The sequence below is a fragment of the Eleutherodactylus coqui genome, chromosome 13 (genome assembly GCF_035609145.1).
Source record: "Eleutherodactylus coqui strain aEleCoq1 chromosome 13, aEleCoq1.hap1, whole genome shotgun sequence".
Taxonomy (NCBI): Eukaryota; Metazoa; Chordata; class Amphibia; order Anura; family Eleutherodactylidae; genus Eleutherodactylus; species Eleutherodactylus coqui.
Window position 1 is genome coordinate 8,971,521 of NC_089849.1, and position 17,349 is coordinate 8,988,869.

At 41.9% G+C, this 17,349-nt stretch overlaps 1 protein-coding gene across 2 annotated transcripts; it reads left to right on the forward strand.

Moving 5' to 3' along the window:
* Positions 1 to 357: 357 nt before the first annotated feature.
* On the forward strand, positions 358 to 15,699 carry TFAP2C (transcription factor AP-2 gamma). Of its 2 annotated transcripts, none has more exons than XM_066587281.1 (7): positions 358 to 474; positions 6,424 to 6,891; positions 7,441 to 7,492; positions 9,246 to 9,450; positions 11,436 to 11,554; positions 12,008 to 12,149; positions 13,908 to 15,699. In XM_066587281.1, the coding sequence occupies exons 1-7, from the start codon at positions 445 to 447 to the stop codon at positions 14,191 to 14,193; spliced, it is 1,302 nt and encodes a 433-aa protein (XP_066443378.1). In that variant the 5' UTR covers positions 358 to 444; the 3' UTR covers positions 14,194 to 15,699. The 2 variants fall into 2 exon arrangements, with proteins under 2 accessions (XP_066443378.1, XP_066443377.1); XM_066587280.1 differs by lacking the exon at positions 358 to 474 and adding an exon at positions 4,975 to 5,155.
* The last annotated feature ends 1,650 nt before the right edge of the window (positions 15,700 to 17,349 follow it).

Genomic DNA, 17,349 nt, shown 5'->3' on the forward strand with positions numbered 1-17,349 from the left:
CCCAATTCTTTTGATCACTACATTATTGCACAACCAGTAATAACTGCTTCCACGACTGGGAAAGTTTGTATGATCATAAATAATATTTTATTCTTAAAGTTATATTGTTTTTGCCAAAAAAGCCCCCCCATCCCCTGAATATAATCCCCTGAATATAATCCCCTGCACAGATTTGTCTAATTACAAGTAAATGCCCCAATCCCTGTGATTAGAAGTCACACTTATATATTCCTGCTCTGCACATGAGGGGGAGAGGTGACTGTGGAACAGGGGGAGGAGGTGCACTGTGAGGGGGCTGGAAGATGCCTAAGGTGAGTTTTTGGCTGGGTGGCAGCAGTAAGCGCGCATGCGCAGCAGGGACATAGTCTGTAGGTGCTGGATGACTGCAGGTAGCATTCAGGTTTGCAACTGTTACTGCTTAAATCTCCCCAAATCCCAGAAGTGATGTCTCTGCTGGGGAGGTCAGAGTGGCAGGTAAGAGGACTGTTCTAACTTTATTAGGACTCTGCATTGATCTGCTGGGTGCACTTTATATGGAGCCTCCCTGAAGAAGCTGCAACTCCTGGGGGAATTTTGGCACAGTAAAAGTCTTACGTCTCCGGGGAAGACGCCTCATTACCTGGAAGGAGACTGCAGGATCCATTCTAGGAGAACACCTAGCAAAGTATTAACCCTTTATTCCTGTGACCCCTTTCACGGGTAACTCTGAGCCCATGAAGTAAGTGGGGGGTCTGTAGTGTTGGTAAAAGAATGGAGACAGAAGGGTTGAGGTGTCGCCTTAATAGGAGCTTAGCTTACCAATTAAATCTTTACAGTTGCAATATTTTTATTTTTTTTCCCCCCTCTTATAACTTGCCACTTTTGGAGACACTTTATTCTGCTCTCCTTATTGTCCCGCATATTAATATCCAAGACGTAATTAATTACTAAAACCCGGGAGAAAAAGTTAAAATACAAAGTTACAAAATTAAAAAAAAAAAGCTCACCTTGCAAGAAGGCTGCTGGCAATGCAAGTGTCGGTGTAGGACTAATCCTGCCTGCATAGAGGAGGCATCAGATCCACAATGAGAAGCCTTTGCGGTAATCTTCCTTCACAGCTGCTATTCCTTCCCTGATCCTCAGATTACTCTCCTTCCCACAAATGACTTTTATAATTGTAAATAATATAATAACTTGGAGGGACGTGCAGACAGCGCCCGATGCTCTAATTCTACTAGTAACGGGCGCAAAAACAAAATGTGCGCAAACTACCAAACATGCGCTAATAGCCTAATTATTAAAAACCTCAAGTTGCGATGTAATGACCCCGGCGGGCGAGGGCTAAAGTCATCAGAATTAGAACTTCTTACAAATTGTGTGACTTTTTGCTTTATCGCTTTCCTATAACTTTATAACGTCTCAATTTGCGGGTTTTTTTGTGGATCAGAAAGTCGGGCGAAGAAAAGGAAAAGCATAAAATGCAAATCTAACTTCAGGTCTGCAGATGCCATAATACAAATATAGAAGGATAGCAAGAGTTAAAAATAAAAATAGTAAATAGGGGTAGTAGTAATAGAGTTGGCGTATGTGTGTATCACTACATCTCCTGGAACTTCCCTGCCCACCTTATATGGAGGATGGGGGTAGTAGTCCTTCTTCCTCTCCGCTCCTGGATATTCCCGTATATTTATGGCGCCGGCACTTGCTGTTACCAGCAGCTCAAAGCTGCATTTCAAAGGCATTTTCTATGAGAAACGGCATTTTCAAGGGAATTTACCCATCCTCCTCATCATCTTCAGCCCCACCAAAAATGCTAATGAAGATTAGCTGCTGATTACAAGCTGTAATAGCGGGCCGCTAATGGAGGGACACAAAGGTTATTTTATGGAGTTCTACTCCACACTATAACCCTCAGTATTGTATAATGGGGACAAGAATAAAGTTCGGAAACAAGAGTTTTGTATAGGAAATTGTCCTTCTATCATATAATATGACTCTCTTCTTGCTCAATCTAAGAGGGTCTTAAAGGGTTAACATCAATGTCCCCATAATACATACAATCCGATATATTCTACGGCTTCAAATTATCCTGTATTTGTAAATACTAGATACATGGTAACAAATATTTTTTTAATAGTACAATCCTGTCTTAAAGGGACAGTACTGCTAGTTGTGCTCCTAACTAGATCTGCAGATGAAATAGCTGATTCCTCTTCTGCCGTATATCAGGCAAAGAGTACAGTCGGGCAAACTATCTTTCTCATCCTATTTTCAGACCAAAAATATTGGATGGAATTAGAACATATTATTTCAAAGGGTTATATGCGTGTTTTTTTTTTTTTTTTTAATCTGATGAACAATCTGGGAAAAAAATAAATTGCAGCATGTTGTATTTTGTAGCAGTCTTTGAACGAATAACCTATGTATGCAATTAAAAAAATGGGTTTCAATCCGTTTTTATTGCATGCAACCATGGTAACCATAAAGTGTACAGAACCTTCAATTACATAATTTGGCCCATTGTGATTTTTGGTTTTTCCCCTGGGTAAAAATCTGATGCAAAGCAGATGAAAATTGCAAAAAATTGTGTGCAAATCTCACGAAAAATTGTATATGGCCATCTTTCAATATATTCTATAAAACTTTTATTAAAATAAGATTTAAATTAAATACATTTTAAAACCATCCCCTAAATGAAAACTCCAAGTGCCACAGGATATAGTTGTTCATCCCTAATAAACTGCTAATTAAATGAATGCCATGTGCTGCAAATGTACATTTTTTTTTGTGTGTGTGCATGGAATAGATGTGCTATTTGCACTTGTTCTGATGCATGGTCTGCTTTAAGGCGCAGCACACAAGGCATCAGTCTGATAATGGGCGCAATATTCTGCCTTCTCCTAGGCATCAGAATGTGGGATTATAAATGTGCCCTTCTAATGCTATGATGTAACACACAGGGACAGTAACATTTGTGTAAATATTTAGCAATTGGCATACTTGCCCCATTATTTTCCCGAAGACTTGTGGTGCCCACCACCTCCTGCTAGGCTGGCACTGCCCATATGTAAGAGGCTGGCAGAGGATGAGAGCTTATCACATTTCCCCCTGAGGCGAGATACAGGAGAACTTGTCAAGTGTTTATTTAAATGGACACTTAAGTATTTTATTTCCCTCTCCTGCTTATTATCTGTGCCAACCCCAACAAGCATGGAGTGCCGCCTAAACCTTCTACCAACAACCTGCAGGAGGCACAAGAGGCTGAGAGGTGCTCTGCCAGCCTGCAGGACTGCACCAGCTACAAGCTGCCAGCTGTTTCCATGCACTATTATTTTTCACTGGTTTTCTTTTTTTCTCTAACAAGCCCACCCCCCAAAAAGAAAAATTGCATTTTTTTCATAATACATACATTTTGTTTGCCCCCCCCCCCCCCCACCATTGCTTCAAGGTATTTTTTATTTCACACAAACAATATTTCTGTCTAATTTACAGACCGTAAAAATTGTCCAAAAGTGGATGGAAATAGACCCAATCCGTTTGAACAATGCTTATATTGAGCTCTTTGTACTCGGCTGAACAGTCTGTAAAGTTGCAGTATGTCCTATTTTTGGTGTGAATTTTGAATGAAAATTGTCCAATTAAGTCTCTGGCTGAGTTAGAGAAGAAATGAAATAAAATGGTTTGCATTAATTAGCATGATGGGAGTGGGATCCAACTTTAACCATGGAAACAGGACAAAAAAGGACAAACGTGTGTTTTTTGTTTGTCTTTTAATATGTGAAAAATATACGCGCCAAAGCAGAAACAATCACATGGAAAACGGGAAATGCGCAAGAAAATTGGTAGCAAAACGTAACCGCTTTATACAGTCCAAATTGGCAAATGTTTGTGTGAATAAACCCTAAAAGCGCAAAATACCTGAAACGTACTACGACTGCAAAAAGAAAGTATGACGGGGGAGGGGAGGCTGCAGCAAGTTTAATGCTTCCCTGTTGACTCGCGTCGAGCGATCGGATACTTCTTGTTTTGTCAGAAAGAAAATCTAGAAAAAAATGTCACAATTTTTTTTTTTTTAGTTTTGCATTATAACAGTGTTGGGTCTGCAGGCAAAAAGCTGCATCCGCTTAGCTGGAGATCAATAGAAAAATATGAAACTATATATATAAATTATTTTATTATTTTTTTTGCCTATCACAAGATGTTTTCACTCTGCAGTTTTTTTTGTTTTTTTTTAAATAAGCTTTTCTATAGGAAAAAAGGGACTAAAAACACAGCAGCAGCAGCAGCAGGCATCTGATTTTTGTTTGTGTTTTTGCCAGAAAAGACTCCAAATACCAAAACATGTTTGTTTGTTTTTTGTTTTTCTGCTTTAAAAAAAAAAAAATAAAGTTTCTGTCGCTCCACCTGAAGTGTTTGGATCATAAACGGGTCCATAAAATGACTAAATTTCACGATGGTTTTTCTATCATCTTCAGAATATTAATGGGTGCATCCAGTATATTCTGTGCCTTGTGACCTATAATATAAAAGTACTAAAATATTATATTTATTGCAGGATGTCTGTTAGTTTTTTTTTTTTTTGTTTTTTTTTATATCCACACTACACAGCATTGGGCATTGGATGGCTGCAAAATGCAAAGGCATTCTCCTTCTGGGATCTCTCTCCTATCGTTCTGCTTTATTAGTATTTTTCTCTAATTTTAGTCGCCTTTCTCCTCTTTTGCGCGCTCCTCAATCATCGCCTCCTGTAAATGTTTAGATAAGAGAGTGTGAAGGAAAACACTGAGGCTGAGGCTGCTGGATTGTAACATTTCCTCTGCAGATAAAGTATCACTGACAATATTGTGATTATAAAGCCACTGAGCAGAGTCTGAGGCGGTAATGGCCATGTGGGCGAGGCCTGGGCCTCTGATTGGTCCAGCTTATCCCTTTTTTGTAATTAAAGGTTCAGCCTCCTCCCTAGGGAGGAGTTCGCATAATAGGAGCATTAAGGGAGGACAGGGAGATAGAGGGAAATAGTCAGTAGTGAAGCAGCTTCCATGCCTGTTCCCTAACTGCTGGCACCTGGGAATACAGCGCCGAACCTGGGATACTATTTGCTCTGTGTGGATACTGAGTGAGCGCCATCATGCTGTGGAAGCTGGCAGATAATGTCAAGTATGAGGAGGAGTGTGAGGTGAGCACAAACCTGCTACATATGTGTGCTTCGCATTGTTTGGGGTGTATGTAATTTTGGCTAAGGGCACTAAGTGTGTGTTTATAGTTCGTCTGTTGGTGCGTCATATACTTTTTTTTTGGCTTGCATCATCTACACGTTTTTCTATTGTGTATTATATCTTCGTGACTTGCCCTGATTATATCCTCAATCCCTGTGAAGACTTTGCTGCTTCAGTCCTCTTAGAAGTGTATAGTGCAGTATTGGTGTTGGACACTAGTGGGCACCAGAGACAAGGGCATGCTATCACCGAAAGTCCTGGGAAGAGGTTTTGGGTTGAAAGTTTCAATTTGTGCCACTTTTATGGAGAATTTAGAGCAACGATTAATGTATGAATTGCCTGTTTATAGAGTAGTGTTGTTGGAAGTGCCACTGTTCGCAATGACCACGCTATAGTGTGTTGTACACCTACATACCGTTTGGTCATGGATCGGCGTTGACTCACACTTCGGCATTTTTCTTTTTCCCCTTGGTTGGTCATTCATTTTTCCCCGTTGGTCACGGTCTGTTGGCTGCGGTTGTTTCGGCTCCTGTTGATTAGACTCAGTGATTTTGAAATCAACAGGAGGTATTTAGCAGAGAGGACGGGTCACGGAGAAGCCTGTTGGGGCTCCTTTCTCTACTGATTAGTTCACCCTGTTATTTTAATAAGCGTGAAGTTGTAATCTGCTAAAACCAGGAATCAGCCTATGAATTAACATTGCAGCTCTGACTTAAGAGACCCAGAAAGTATCGCTTCTTGTAGGGCTGCATTATAGTAATGTCCGCCGCTGCTACCAGAAAATGTAGAATATTCACAGCTGCCAGAACCTCGGCGTTTCTGATTTAGTTTAATGAAAAGCGTTTAGTACTGTGTTAGCCAAAGGAGCAAAATGTGACTGACTGATCCCAGTAAGAGGAACCAAGTAATCTTGTAGATATGTTTAATGGCCATTAAAAGGTCTCATATCTACTGGAATTCTTGGTTTCTCGTACTGCGAACCATCACATTTTATTAGAGGGGAAACGGCTACATTGTTAATGTTTTTGATGCACGTGAGGCTTTAAAGTCAAAATCTAGTTCACGCTCATTTAGCCTAATTGAATATTTGTTGCCTGACTTCAAGGGCTTCCAACTAAAAAAATATACTTGTGTTAAACTTTTTGAGAACTTTTTTTAAAATTTATTTTATTTATTTTTTGCTTCAACAGACGTAGCACTAATTTTCCTCTTTTTTTTTCCTCTGCAGGACAGACATGATGGAGGCAGCAATGGTAATCCTAGGTTACCCCATCTGTCGTCAGTCAGCCAGCACTTGTACAGCCCAGCTCCCCCACTTTCTCATTCAGGGTCTTCTGACTTCCAGCCACCGTATTTTCCACCTCCATACCAGCCTCTGCCGTATTCCCAGTCTGACCCTTACTCTCACCTTGGAGACCCCTTCTCCCTCAACTCTATCCACACTTCTCACCCTCCTTCCAGTCAACAGCAGGCATGGCCAAGCCGTCAAAGCCAAGAGCACAGTGGAATTTCCCACCACAACAGACCAGGGTTGGTTCATCACATCCCGTCTTTGGATCCCAGTTCAGGAAGGTTGGGAAGAGACTTCCAAAGAAGACCTGATATACTTCTGCAGCACGGACATGGTCTAGACTCCTCAAGCCTTGCAGATAACCTTGGTCTACCAGACATTGGGCAGCAGATGGATGACGTTGCGGTAATGTCTCCTATAATATCCTAATTGTGGCAAGGATAGGGTTTCTTGTGAAGATCCATCCTGGCATAAGGCTGCAGAAAACTTGACTTGTCCGGGCTGGATTCATCATTGTATAATTTTCCATGCTCTGTTTGCAAAGATCTGCTGGCTGCCAGCCTAACATCAGTAGATGGTGGTATTTTGGGGCCCATGTTGTTGTTTTTGAGGGTAACTATGTATAAGGTCGGCATTTAATCGGCACTTTAAATTTGTGGAGGGTTTTTAAAAAAAAAAAAAGGGTGGGGGGGAAGCTTCCATCAGTGGAACCTTCATTACTTCCTAACTAATGTCTTTTTATAAGCCATGTGTGAATCCATGCGCCTTCAAAAAACGTAATTCACCTGCAGTGAAAGCGAATTTCGCGTTCCTAATGAATGTATTAATTTAAAGTTTCTGCTTACTTCTGTGGGATAATTTTGTGATTAACCCTTGAATTAAAATCGAAAAACTAAAGAAAATAACTTAAATGACGCTTTATACTGACGTTTTTCTGTGTTTCTCTCCATACAGAGTTTAGAGGAGCACGGCTTAATCATGCATGACCAGACAGTCATCAAAAAAGGTTCGTTCAACTTTTTCTTATTCTCCTTTTTTTTTTAGATTTCAAACAGATTTCAGTATCTTCTGTTCCTAAAAAAAAAAACCCACCAATTTTTGTGAATTTGCTTGGCTAAAAAAAATCTAAACTCCAAAGATCGGCTGAAGAGAAAATGTAACAATCGAATTTAAACTTTTTCTTGACTTGTTTTTGAAACAAAACTATTTTTTTTTTTCCTCCCTCAATCAGTTTCATCCAAATTGCGTGAAGACTTGCGAATTGAGTGAAAACAGAACATCTTATTTATAAACCATCCTGATTACAAAGATTGTGTCATGTCAAAAATATTTAGTTGTTGAGTTTTTATGTGGGGCGATGAGGCTTCGATATCACAAACATCATTTTTGTAACGGTCTGTTGTGGTTTCATTAAAAATATAGTATGGGGTAAAAAAATTAAATTTTTCAGCATTTTAGCTGAACGTTAAACGATGGCACAATTGTAATTTTCTTTCTAAGCCGATTCTGATGCACAGAAGCTGCCGGGTGCCTCCTTATTCCATAGACTCTATTAGAGATGCTCGAGCCGCTCTGCCGACTGATCCGTCACAGAGAACCTAAACATTGGAGCAGATTGCTGACAGCGTTGGCATTACACCGCGCTCCTGCTCTGTTCATACTTGCTTTTTTTTTCGGAGGGAGTCGATTGCTTCGCTTTCTTTCAGGTTGGGCATAGAGCTGGAATCTGGATTGTGTAATCGCTGGCTTTTTTTTTTCTCTTGTTGCCGTGATTGTAAACAAAGACACTTATTTTAACCAGGAAAGAAAAGTATTTAGAAATCTAACTTTGCGCTCCGAAGGGTTAAAAGGAAGCGATCGAAAATGTATATTAGAAAGGACAACGAATGTCAATAGCTCAATAGCTTAGTTAGGTTTTCTTAAGATTCCCCCCCCCCCCCCCCCAAAAAAAAAAAACCCCACCTCCTCCCCCTCCATGAGATCCCGGTCCTTTGAGATGCGTGTCATGTACAGTTGCTCAGTGTTGACTTAACTCTTTTGTATTGTTAAGTCTCCTGTAAAACCCTCTGTGCTCCGCTTAAAAACCTGAATTACACACAAATTGTAAATGGTCTGAGCCTCTGGAACGTGCGCCCTTGTGTTCCTCCACGCCCTTGTATATAGGTCAATACACATTATATGCTGCCTCTAAGGGGCACTTGGCCCTTTGTCAGGTTGTTCAAATACCTTGTTGAAAGACTGGTTTCTCTTACAGAATAGTTGATGGTTCCTCCATGTTCTCAGTGGGACTCGAATAAGACCTCCTCTTTAATTATGAAGCATGCTGGGGCCAATCCCATAGTCAGTCAGTTGCCCCCTATAATATCCTAATTGTGGCAAGGATAGGGTTTCTTTTGAAGATCCATTCTGGCATAAGGCTGCAAAAAACTTGACTTGTCCGGGCTGGATTCATCATTCTAGTAGACCTTCTAGTATGTTTTTGGAATGGCGTAATCGGGTCACAAGGATGAAGAATTTTACATGAACATGGTGGGGGGGGGACTAACAAACTCCATTGAGATGTCTGGTACCAGCTAATATAGTGCTTGTCCAACAAGACCTTTTTATGGCTTTTAGAGTTAATATACCATTAGGTTATATTGGAGGAAGCAACACTGATCAGATAATTCTAGTTGACCTAAAACTGTCACCCTTGAAGTTAAATGCCTTGTAAGAAACTTGCCCCAAATGATCCTTAAGTATGAATATCTTCTCCACAGGCAAAAACACTCTGAACATGCCCTACCCTAAAGACTCGCTGATGGGAATCGTCATTAATCCAAATGAGGTCTTCTGCTCTGTTCCGGGAAGACTATCTCTTTTGAGTTCCACCTCAAAGTACAAAGTTACTGTAGCAGAAGTCCAGCGGCGGCTGTCGCCCCCTGAATGCCTAAACGCATCCTTACTTGGAGGAGTACTTAGAAGGTAAATGCTTTAATGGCTGCTACATCCTAGAGTAGTTCTAGAGGCTTCAACACATCTACCAAAATAATGTGCATGTACCAGCGGGGTGGGAGTTATGGCAGATGGAAATCTGGAAACGTCTTGGTCTTTGTGTATAGTAGTTGGGTGATTAACCCCTAGGCACAAAGGTGCCACTGGAATCGATGGCACTTTGGCTTGAGCAAACTGCTGTAGGGAGTTTGGAGGTATTAAGAGTCTGTTTGCCAACTGGCAGTGGACATGACTTGATGACAAAAGTTGGCTTACACTGGTATTGAGGGAGAAGCTCCCACAAATGGGTTTATAGAGGTATTTCATGACCTCCAAAGTATCTTATAGGGCAATACATGTATAACGGTGCACCTGGGGGGTATCTAGAGGAAAAAGAACCACATTTCTTTCTCTATTTTGAGCGAATGGCCTTTAAGAGTCCCCAGCTCAGAATATTGTATGTAGTGCAAGTCTCCCTCTCCATGGCCAGTTGGAATCATCATGACCTCTCAAATCGTCTGTCTACCAATCCAGGTTACAACTGCTGTATGAAGCTCGTAACTGTGGTAAGGCCTGTTGGGCTTTGTAGTCTCGCAGCAGATGGTGGATGCTTCCGTGGTCTCTAAATAGTTAATGGGTATAATCTCTCCTGGCCATTGACTCTCCCAACTCCTTTTTTATTTAATGATGGGACACGGGTGTCTAGAATCCTCAACAGTTGGAGCGCTACAAAACTTTTTCTTTCCGTAGTTTTCAGTTGTGGCTCCTTCAGAACAATGGGGCGCTTTGTCATAAAGCCCTCCTAAAAGGGAGCCTTATGGAATCCAACGTAGGAGATGAGAAAAATCGTTAGACCACATTTTTCAACCCACTCCTGACTGTTCAGCTAATTTGAATAATTGTATTCAAATGTAATAAACCTGTTTTGGTTCTTGGATTTTTTTTCTTTTTTTATAAAGCGACTGTTCTGCCTTTTTGGTTAAGAAAAGCCTCTGCTGTGCTTTTTTTTTTTTTGGGGGGGGGGGGGGGGGCGCGTGTAACCAGTAGAGCTTCTCGAAGTCAATTTCTAGATTTCAAGTGTTTTTTATAAATTTTTTTTTTTTCTTCAATCTTTAGTTTTCTCTTGGTTTTTTGATCATGCACTTTCTGTTGTGGCCACTGGGGGCAGCATTGCCAGGTCTTTATAATAGTGAAAGTTAATTAGGAAATAAGAAAAAATACTTTTATATAAAACGACATTTCAGATTTCATGCTATCGTTGTTCTAGAACAAACATGCAGGTACAACACCTTAAAGGGGTGACCCCCCCCCCCCCCCCCCCCCCCCTGACTGCTGCCGATCTACATTATTAATGTATTGGATTCGAAAATCTGCATGTCTCTAATTGGCCTTCTGAATGTTAATTTATAAGGAATGTTTGTATTTCCTTCACTGATGCGTGTGATCTGGACTCCGTCGGTGACGCCATATTGTTGTAGTAATGTATACGTGACGGGGAGGCTGGGGTTCGGAGCGTAACATTAACATATGGCTACCTTCCATCTATAAATAGCGCATGCTAACGAGCGCGAGGGGTTAGAGACTGAAAAGTGCAAAAACATCTGTTATGGGCTGATGTTGCACAACTTAAGTGAATATTTGTAAAAAGGTGGAATTTAGTTAATTTATTGGGGGTGGGGGTGGGGGGGGGGCGCTGTGACTATTAAGTTCTAGTGTCTATACGGAAGGGAATTCCCATACAAGTTCCCACAGACCTCTCCAGGGAGCCTCGTCTTCTGAAACTTAATCCGCTCTGATCCATTGTGTGATAAGTTTTTAGATTCGCTGTGAGGGAATCCTGCCCCGTCACGGTGGCTCTTTCTTGTAAGTCTTGTTCTCCTTCTCTCGAGTGACGCCCTCATCAAAGCTGGCTTGTTGGTTAAACACCTTCATGGCTACGTTGAAATGTTAAATGCCTGTCCTATGTCTTTCATCAGAGCCAAATCTAAAAATGGAGGAAGGTCGTTGCGAGAGAAACTTGAAAAAATTGGCCTGAACTTGCCAGCTGGAAGGAGGAAAGCGGCCAACGTGACCCTGCTGACTTCACTTGTAGAAGGTTGGTGTCATAGTAGGGTTCACGGCAAGGGTTAAAAGACCTCATTGGTTGAAATGTGTCTAATCTAGCTAAAGCAAAGATGAACTTGTGACTCCATGTTAGTTGACTAAAATTCTTGCACAATGGGTAAAATTGGGTGAACTTGATAAGTTTTGCAATTTTTTTTTTTTTCTGTTTGACTGTGGGAGGGGCTCAGTGGTGCTACCTGTTCTTGGTTGGGACTGTCTGGTGTGGCACCAAACCTCTTACCCTTGTCTTGGAGTCAGAGAACCTCCTGTGGCCATTTTTTTAAAGGGTTAGTCTGGTTGTGGGTTCGCTTTGACCGCCGTTTGAGATGCTGACTTGTAACTGACATTATCCAGGTTTTCTTGCTTTAAACTTGTTTCTTGGAGTTTTGTAGTCAAACAAGGAACCCTGTGGCCCTCAGCCCTGACCAGTTTCCTCTCCTTGCAGGTGAAGCCGTACACCTCGCTCGTGACTTTGGCTATGTGTGTGAAACCGAATTCCCCTCCAAGGCAGTGGCAGAATACCTGAGCCGGCCACACATGGAACGCAACGAGATGGCAAATCGCAAGAACATGCTGCTTGCAGCAAAGTAAGTAGCCGCTAGGAGTCCGTGTGACGCGGGTGGAGTTACGATTCTCCAGCTTTGTTAGTTTGCAACTTAATGCTGCGCTTGGAACCTTTCCAATCAAAAAGCAGGGTTGCCTAATACTATTTAGTCTTGACCTACCAAGAAGTCTTCACTGCCCCTCGTTCACCTCTGCAGCCTAGTTATTTCGTGACTAATGCATGGTCACAATCGAGCCATTCCAAACCGAATTTCCCTTGTTGAATCTTTGCCTGTCCTGCCGGGGTTCACAAACAAAGACCACTGGGTGTCTGTGGGGAGCTTATTTGTATCTGCAAGGCTGTAGGATCGCTCCATGTCAATGGGTCAAAGCTTGTGAATTGGGGTAAATGAGAGCTTGCTCAGGCAGCCTTCTATTTACACCTGCAGATACAAACACCCCTGGCTGGCTGAGTTGGATCACTTGTGATCAGACTTGAGTCAGAGGAAGGGGGAAAAAAAACTTGGGACAAGCAGGAATGTCTAAAGTTAGAAATTGCATGATTCCCTGTTGAAAGATCCTTGGGTTCTCCATATGGGGGGAGCTCATGAATTTTAAGGATCTTCAAAGTTTCCCACTTTAGTTAATTTGGGAACTTCACAAGGGCATGAAGTGTACTCCAAAAGGCTCTAGGAATTGGCCAAATCATAGAATTCCAGGGTCTCCTTTCTGTCCTTTCTGGTCAAGACTTAATGAACTTCTCACATAAATTTTGCTTCTCCCTCCTCCTGGGTTTAGGGTATTTTAGGGGTGTTCTCTTTATAAAAAAAAAACCTAAGTGGCTTCTCATAGAAAGAGGAGTAACGGGAAGCCCTCGCTTTTGTAACAATTTGTTTATGTACAAAACTTTGCTTTATTGCAAATGTTTAAAGCTTACAGCATGTAGGAGATGCCAAAGAGCCATGGCTGACCGTGCCCCACCCTGTGAACTGCCTCTTACCCTGTTTCCCTGAAAATAAGACATTCCCTGAAAATAAGACATAGCATGATTTTCCAGAATTTTTGAGGATGCAAAATGATTTTTCAGGCTTTTTGAGGATGCTTGAAATATAAGCCCTACTCCAAAATTAAGCCCTGCTAACAGTTAATTAAAAAAGTCAATTTAAATAGTGTCCAGGCAGCTATTCATGTAAAAAAGTTAAACCTTTTTGAACAAAAATTAATATAAGACACTCTTATTTTCGGGGAAACACGGTAGTAGTTTTTTAGGAAGAGACAACCCAATAGTTTGTCTTCTGCATGGAGTTCTTTCAGGGGGCTTCAACTTACGTTTTATAGTCCTTTGGCTTCTCAGATAATATTTCCAAATGCAAGTAAAGGGCAAAAATGAAAAATGTACAATCTCCACTATAAACCTATTTTGTAATAACTGGGTATTCAATATCTTGTAGAGTTTTCCCGATGACGAGCCGATTTGCCTATTTCTGCCCCATCTGTACAAGTCTGTAGTCTTGTTACTACATGTACATCCGGCCTGAGGAGGCGTCTCCCCAGGAGCTCTGAATTCACTGCACTAAAATTCCATGTTGTGTAGGAGAAGGAAAAAAAAAACTTAAGGGAAACCTTTTTAATGGCTTTTGCTCATTTTTGGCATGGAATTGGATTTGCCAAATTTTAAGTTTGTTCAAAATTTGTCTTGAGGCAAAGCAGATGGGAAACAAATGTCCTCCATTCCTTAAAGACGCATTAATCAATTTCCAACTTTACAGAACTTTCTTAACATGAGTTTTCCCTCTTCCTAGGCAAATCTGTAAAGAGTTCACAGACCTCCTCACGCAGGACAGGACACCTTTAGGCAACGCAAGACCAAATCCCATCTTGGAACCTGGAATCCAAAGTTGTTTGGCTCACTTCAGCCTCATCACTCACGGTTTTGGGAGTGCCGCCATTTGTGCTGCTATGACCTCTGTACAAAACTACTTAAATGAGGCGTTAAAGATTGCAGACAAAATGTACATGAATGCAGGAGACCAGAGCCCAGGAGAAGGCAACAAGGGCTTGGACAAGATGGACAAACACCGGAAATGATGGCGATGTAGTATGGACAACGTTCAGTGTTCGACTAAAGGCACATATGAGGCTGGGACCTACCGCTCCCCTCTGGATCCACGATCGGGCTGGTGGCCCCGAGACTCTATGGAATATTATGGGACAGTGCAACTTCTTATCGCCACTGCCCAATGTCTTGACCGAGCGGGAACTTTGAATACAAGCGTGAGTTTTCTTCCAGAAAGTCCTTTTGCACTTGGCTTCAGCCTCTTCGCTTCCCTCACACATTTCACTCTTGGACCATTCGGATCTTGAACGGATTATATTTTTTACCCCCTTTCTCCCTAATATGAAATAAAACTGTTCACCAGAGGTTGTAGACTTTAGTAAACAGACCCTGGACTTGAGATTTGGCCCGTATGCATGTACTCTGTGTGACTGCCGCCACTTGTAGCACATTTCATTTTAATTCCGCTCCTCGTATTTTAAATGTGTGAATTTTTTAAAATTTTCGTAAAATTCTCTGATTTCAAACCTGCAATAATTTGTCTCTTTAGCCGCGTTCTGCATTTTTTAAGGTATTTTTGGTTTCCTTGTGCATTCTCTATAGGGTTCCTAAACAATGAGTTGCAGATCCTCTTACAACTAGGTACAGACATTGAAGATCCTGCGCTCATTGAACCGTCTTGCCAGTCACTCCGGCACTTTTCTACCTGCTGTAGTAAAGAGAAATTTTATAAAATCCAATCGGCCTTTGTCCTTCTCTCGCCCCTCTTATAAGACATGACTTTGTGTCCAATCACTAGACTCTTCGTAAACCTATTAACCCTTTCCAATCCACTGTCTGACGTCTAAAGACATTTCTGATTGAAGGCTGTACAGCTCCGATGTTAGAAGACGTCCAGCAGGGTATTCTTACTGTATATTACTGGCCGCTCTGTTGCTGGGGGGGGGCCTCTCCAGCATGTCCTATACTACAGTACTGGCTCTAGCCAGCAGATGGCACCATTGTATAATGGCAGAAAGAGAAAACCCCCTAGGAAAACCCTGAATCCAAAATTGGATTGCAAAGGGTTAAGTGGGACTCCGCCTTCACAGAATGGCAGCATTTCTTTACCCTTTTTAGTATAATTCTTTAGGAGTCGTTGATCTATTTTGCTTCTTTTAAGTCAAACCTTGAGTTCTGTGAAGCTTGTGCCGCTCTCGGGCGGCTCTGAGGTCCGGAGGTGTTTGTACATATTTATTTATATGTAATTTAAGGGGCTTTGTACATAACGGTGAAACTTTTTTATACAACTGAGGTTACGGGACGGTTGATAGTCTTTGTATACAGATCTAATTTGGGATATTTAACAGATGGCGCTAAAGGTGCCTTGCAGAAGCAATACGTGTGAACCTGCGTGGGAGGGGAAGTGACTTCTTTTTTTTCTTCCTTCTAAGGTGTGAGTGCCATGTTGCATTTTTGTGTTCAACAGCTTTTACATATTTGTAAACCTTTAAAATAAACTGTTTATTATAAGCCTATAATAAAATCATGGGATCTTTGTTCTATTTACCATATATATAGGCAATGAACTTAAAGGGATTGTCCATTTGTAAACTCTCACTGGCCTAACTTCAGGACAGGTCATCAATAGATTGGGTGGGGTCTGTCTCCTGGGAACCCCACCTATTAGCTATTTACCACACCTGTGTGGTTGTGCATCAAGCTGATTTCTGCAGGAAGTGAACAGCTCCATTCTCACAGAGGTGGCCAGACTTGGTACTGCCGGCAAAGTCGCCATTCAAATGAACACAGAGAACCAGTGCTGCCTGTTACCTGCAAAAAGCAGCTCTGTGCCTCAGGCCAGAAAGTGGCTCATTGGTATGGGTGGGGTGGAAGGGTGTCTCTGGCGATCTACTATTGATGACCTACCCTGCAAATAGGCAATTGATAGTTTACAACTGGACAACCCCATTCATTTTAAATTAATACATATTTCTCTCAATCCATTCTCTTCCACTTTTAAAGGAAAGTCCTCAGGAAACAACTTCTTGCATAAAAACAACGTTTAATAAATCTTTGGTCACAATCTATATCCTTTAAAATCCTGCATTTCCCACTAATCCAAATAGTCTAACCCTTCTGATAACTCTGGTGGACAGCTGAGAACTTTTCAGCTATCATCATCACAGGCAGGATTACACTGAGGAGGTGGATGGGTGGATGGACGATCCACTATTCACAGTAGGTGATGTTACAGCTCACCTCCTCCCCTGAAAAGATCTGGGCGGTCTCCATTCTTAGGCTGCAATGGGTGCACTACTAGATCTTATGTCTATGGCCCTTGGTCTACAATTGTTGGCATCTTTATATTATCTGGTTTTAATTAGTAAAAAAGTGATACTTTGTAGCGCTAGCCTGAAAGGGAATGTAGTAACCTTGTCAACTACAAAGGTTTTACTGCAACAGCTGAAAGTCAATGCAGTGACCAGATAACAGGATAAGTAGAGTTTGGATTTCTTGATCGTTGGGTTGAGGCCGCAGTAACTTGCGACCACATTACCCTCCACTACTTTACAGTGTTGAGGGGTTATGCTGACTGACTGCGTGGGCAAAGGTACCATGTAGCCGAGCACCAGGGGCGGAATATCAATGGCGCACTGGTCTGTGATATCCATCATTCAGGGGGGCCTCCGGCTGCCTGCTCAATGGCAAGCTGAGGGCCCCCTCTTTACCCACCTGCATCTTCTCATCCATAAGGCAGAACCGGTGAGCAACTGTGGTGGCCAATTGTGTGGGGTGAAAAAAAGAATTGTTCTATAAAGGTCTGCTCTCTTATGCTCCACTGGTTTTCTGGGTTAGTGGTACATCTATATGCCATGGTACATGACCAGTACTATCCAATCCTGGGTCTTGAAGTTGGAGGCCAGTGGTTGGCCAATGCTGGTAAGGTATTTTCAGGACATGCCACGAACCTGCACTGACCCAAAAGACAAGAAAAGCAATCTGCAGCGGCTGGAGGGAGCGCGACAGCTGAGTAGACAGGGGTGTTTTTTTGTTTTTTTTGTCCCCCCCCCCCCCCCCCCCCCCTCCCTTAAACCAGTAGAAAGGGGGCAGAAGAGGTAGCACTTAGTTTGTGGTCTATCAACTTAATAGGGCAGAAGAGGTTGTGACTGAATCTGTGGCGCTTTGTGTGTCCTTTCCAAACGAGC

Coding starts and splice junctions, on each gene's coding strand:
- TFAP2C (XM_066587280.1), top strand. CDS start 5,108: ATGCTGTGGAAGCTGGCAGATAATGTCAAGTATGAGGAGGAGTGTGAG. Junction 7,493..9,245: donor CCAGACAGTCATCAAAAAAG/GTTCGTTCAACT, acceptor TCTTCTCCACAG/GCAAAAACACTCTGAACATG. Junction 12,150..13,907: donor AACATGCTGCTTGCAGCAAA/GTAAGTAGCCGC, acceptor CCCTCTTCCTAG/GCAAATCTGTAAAGAGTTCA.